The sequence below is a fragment of the Orycteropus afer genome, unplaced genomic scaffold (assembly GCF_000298275.1).
Source record: "Orycteropus afer afer isolate SDZICR_OR568_19922 unplaced genomic scaffold, OryAfe1.0 scaffold00483, whole genome shotgun sequence".
NCBI lineage: Eukaryota > Metazoa > Chordata > Mammalia > Tubulidentata > Orycteropodidae > Orycteropus > Orycteropus afer.
Window position 1 is genome coordinate 1,717,162 of NW_006922070.1, and position 4,936 is coordinate 1,722,097.

A 4,936-nucleotide genomic window follows, 5' to 3' on the forward strand; every position below is an offset into this window, starting at 1 on the left:
CTCATTGTTGTTTTGATTTGCATCTCTCTAATATCAAGCTGCTCTTTGAAATCTTCTGTTCAGCTCTTTTATTTTGTCATTTCTTCCATTTGCTTTAGCTACTCTTTGATCAAGGGTAAGTTTCAGAGTTTCTTTTGACATCCATTTTGTTCTTTTTCTTCCTTTCCTGTCTTTTTAATGACATTCTGCTCTGTTCATGGATGATGTTCTTGATGTTATCCCCACAATTCTTCTGGTTTTGGTCACTGGTGTTCATTGCATTAAATCTATTCTTTAGATGGTCTCTAAATTCAGTGAGGGCTATATTCAAGGTCATATTTGGCTCTTGTGGACTTGTTTCAATTGTCTTGAACTTGAACTTGCAATATGAGCAGTTGATGGTCTGTTCCACAATCAGCTCCTGGCCTTGTTTTGGCTGAAGATATTGACCTTTTCCATTGCCTCGTCACAGATGTAGTCAATCTGATTTCTGTGTACTCCATTTGGTGAAGTCCACGTGTATAGCCATTGTTTGTGTTTTTGAAAAAAGGTATTTGCAATGAGTAAGTTGTTGATCTTGTCCAGAGATATTTCTATCGCCAAGGCCAAATTTTCCATCTACTGGTGATTCTTCTTTGTTTCCAGCTTTTGCATTCCAGTCATCAATAATAATCAATACATTTTGATTGCATGTTTGGTCAATTTCAGACTGTAGAAATTGGTAAAAATCTTCAATTTCCTCATCTTTTGCTTTGGTGGTTGGTGTGTAAACTTGAATAATAGTATTAACTGGTCTTCCTTATAGGCATATGGATATTATCCTATCACTGACAGCACTGTACTTCAGGATTGATCTGGAAACATTCTTTGTGATGATGAATGCCGTGCCATTCCTCTTCAATTTGTCATTCCCAGATCATATGGCTTTCTGACTCAAAATGGCCAAAACCAGTCCATTTCAGTTCACTAATGCCTAGGATATCAATCTTTATGCGTTCCAGTTCATTTTTGACAACTTCTAATTTTCCTAGACTCATACTTCATACATTCCATGCTCCAATTATTAATGGATGTTTGTGGCTGTTTCTCTTCAGTTCAAGTTGTGCCACACCAGCAAATGGAGGTCCTAAAAGCTTTACTTTACCCCTATCACTAAGGTTGGTTCTACTCTGATGAGGCAGTTCTTTCCCAGTTGTATTTTGAGTGCCTTTCGGTTTGAGGGGCTCATCTTTCAGCACTGTATCAGACAGTATTTCAGAGCTATTCATAAAGTTGTCCAGTCATGTATCAGACAGTGTTTCTCTGCTATTCATAAGGTTTTCAATGGCCAATTCTTTGAGAAGTGGATTCCCTCTTAATTCTTCTGAGTTTCTTAGTTTGAAAGCTCTGCTGAAACCTGTCCACCATGGGCAATCCTGCTGGCATTTCAAACACAGCCTCCAGCCTCATAACAACATGCATGCCACCACAGTACGACAAATTGACAGACAAATTTGCCTCCCTTAGCTGTTCAAACCTCTCTGCCCACTTCCTGGCCTCCCCCCTACCTGTCCAGCTGTCAATCCTGGCTTCCCACTCCCTGCCTGGGTGGGGGCTCTCCCTCCCCTTACCTGGATCTGTGGGCCCTGGCTTCCTGCTTCCTGCCTTGGGTGGGGATATACACCTAGTAATGGGATTGCTGGATCAAATGATATTTCTAATTCCAACAAAAAGATACTGAATTTTTAAAGTGATAGTGACATCAATGTTTTTAAAGAGTGTAGTCACATTGTAAACACCGTATCTTTATACACAATCAGTGCACGCACTATATGATTTTACCAACTGTGCAAACTACCCCCCATGTGTTATTTTCGTTAAGTGTGCTATGCCAATTTTTTTTTTTTTTTTTATGTGTTGTTAACTTCAATGGTAGCATAGTGCCTAAGGAACTTGACTGCTAACTAGAAGGCTGGTGGTTCAAACCCACTAGCCACTCCTCGGAAGGAGGATGGGGCAATCTACTTCCGTAGTGATACTGCCTCAGAAACCCAAGGAGGGGTCACTATGAATCGGGTCCGACTCGATGGCACATAACAACAACAACAACAACAACAACAACAACAACTTCAATTTCTACTTCTATTCACAAGTTTTTGAATGTGCAAGAAGCAAAGATCTTTTTAGAGACCTATGCATGCAAACATGATTAAAGTGACTTAGGATCACTGATCAAAGACACTGATGCTGTTGTTGTTGTTGTTATGTGCCGTCGAGTCGGCCCCGACTCATAGCGACCCCTCCTTGGGTTTCCGAGGCAGTATCACTATGGAAGTAGGATTGCCCAACCTTCCTTCCGAGGAGTGGCTGGTGGGTTTGAACCACCAGCCGTCTGGTTAGCAGGCAAGTGTCTTAGCCACTATGCTACCAGAGTATGAAATAAGCAGACCTAACATAAACGAATGGTTTCATTTAAGAAGATCTGTTAAGGTTTTCATAGTCAACTGCTGAGCTAATGTGCTATAATTACCAACTGAATTTAATGGAAACAAACACATTTTCGATGGCTATTTTCCGATTACCAGGGGACTACTAAATTTGATACATGACTTCTTGATCATACTTTACAACTTTATTATACAATTATGATCAAAAGTAACACTTTCAGACTATTTATATATATAAGCAGGATATTAAAGAAATGACTTCCTGTAACATGGTAGGTTGGGTGCATCAAGCCAAAATTCACTTCTGGTAATGTCATGAGACATGGTATATGCATGGGCGTGATATGCCAGAACTGTTTTACTTAATTTCATCATTTCCACGTGTTATTACTTGGCACATTACTTGCGAAAAATATGGTATGACATGTATTAGTCTGCAGAAGAATGTCATGATTACCTTTATCATTTCTTCCTCTCCTGCTGTTTTACTTTTTGCTTCTATATCGCCTGCTTCATTGCATCTAATAAAGCAGCTATTTGCAGCCAGTAAAGCCATTTTCCCCTAAATAAAACAAAATGACAACAACAAAGAAGAGCTATGAGAATAACTGCAAAAGAATTCCTAACTTTTTAGACTAAATCTTTTCCCTGATTCTAAAAGTAAATCAAGAAAAAGAATTAGGAGGAAACTAGGAAAATACAAAAATGTATAGATAAGAAAGACAAAATCACTTATATTATGATGTAAAAATAACCACAATAAATATTGTTAGTATATTCTTTAGTAAGAGTAAATTCTAAGTAAATAAAATTGTTTCCTTTGGCCTAAAAGATAACTGTCTTTGTTATCTAGTAATGTTATGATAGAAATGCCATAATTGGATAACTTTAACAAACAGAAATTTATTTTATCACAGTTTAGGAATCTAGATGTCTGAACTCAGGTGCCAGCTCTATAGGAAGGCTTTGTCTGTCAGGTCTGCAGGAAGGTCCTTGTCCCTTCTGAGCTTCTGCCCGTGGGTGATCTTCATGTGGCGTGGCATCCCTCTTCTCCCATCTCTACCCTCCTCACTTGCTTATCTCTTTTATATTTCAACAAAGACTGAGTGAGGACAGCCCTACACTAATCCTGTTTCATTAATATTACCAAGACAAAGCATTTTCAAATGGGATTATAACCACAGGCAAATTAGTTAGGATTTACAACATATCTTTTTTTGGAACACAATTCAGTCCGTAACATTTCACCCTTTGGCCTCCAAAAGTTCATGACCTTGCCTCATACAAAACACATTCACCCCAAATCATCCCAAAAGTTTTAAATCAACTTCAGGTCTAAAATATCATCATCTGAATCATCTAAATCAAATATAGTTGAGACTTTAGCTGCATTCCATCCTGGAGCAAATTCTTCGTGTGTGAGCCTATGAAATCTAGAATACAAGTTATCAGCTTCCAAATACAATGATGGAACAAGCAGACATTTCCATTACAAATGTGAGGAATTGGAGAGAAAGAAGGGATAACAGGCACCAAGCAAGTCCAAAACCCAGCAGACCAATTTTACATTAGCTCTCAAGGCTTGAAAATAAGCCCTCTGATCTTTGGGACTTTCTGGGCAAGGGCCTTGCCCTCCAGATTCTGGGTGTTGGCTGCACTCTGTATTCTGGGTGGAGGCCTGTCAGTCCCGGGCTTCAGTCCCACCTTTGTGGCCCAATGAGACAGCAACTTTGCTTCCTTGGCTTTGGGTAGCTACATTTTCCTTTTCCGTCTGAGAGGCGCCCTCAGCCCCACTCTTCTGCCCCTTACTTATGGCAGCCCTACTCCCTTAGCTTGGTGATGGCCTCATTCCCTTGGTAAACCTTAATGTCAGCCTTACACTATGGAACTGAGTAGGCAAATATCTGACTCTTTGAAATTCAGGAGGCTGTTGCCCCACTCTTAAGATCCAAGAAACCATGGATCTTTGAAACCGAGAAGGCCCTGCTTCCTATGCTCTTTTCAACAGTTCTGCTGATCTCCAAGCTACTCCAGGGAGGATCCTTTTCTTTTCCAGAAGAACAACAGATGTAGCTCCTTTGGCCTGTTTTCTGCCTGAAGAATTCAAAGAGGCAGACATCATTCTTTCCTTTCATTCTTTTTCTGTCTCTTTCAGTCTAAGCTGATGGGTTTTCTGCTGTGGCAGTTGGTTAGATCCAATAGTCACAGGCTTAATCTCCTTAACAAAAGACTGTCTGGCCAAGTCCCTGGTCAACCTTCTAGGACACATGTCCTTAGTTTGTACAACAGAATTTTCCAGATTTTTAAGTTCTGTTTTCATTTTGCACAATTCATTCTTTTTTAAATTGTGATTTGGGTGAAGATTTACAGAGCAAATTCTTTCCATGCAGCAGTTCACATATACTTTGTCTCATGTCGTTGACCACAGTTTACCACAATGCAACAACTCCCCTCCCACTTCCTTCCCATAGTTACCTCTTCCCAGTGTCCATCCCTCCATACATGCCTGCCCCCTGAGCTGTCTCCCTGTG

General features: G+C 40.0%; 1 protein-coding gene across 1 annotated transcript in view; it reads right to left on the reverse strand.

Annotated features, from left to right (window-relative positions):
• FRG1 (FSHD region gene 1) overlaps positions 1-4,936 on the reverse strand; it is a 51,786-nt gene that overhangs the window by 11,808 nt on the left and 35,042 nt on the right. The window contains exon 6 of the mRNA XM_007954953.2: positions 2,863-2,967. Coding sequence (XP_007953144.1) covers positions 2,863-2,967 — 105 coding nt within the window. The remainder of the gene's footprint in view (positions 1-2,862; positions 2,968-4,936) is intronic.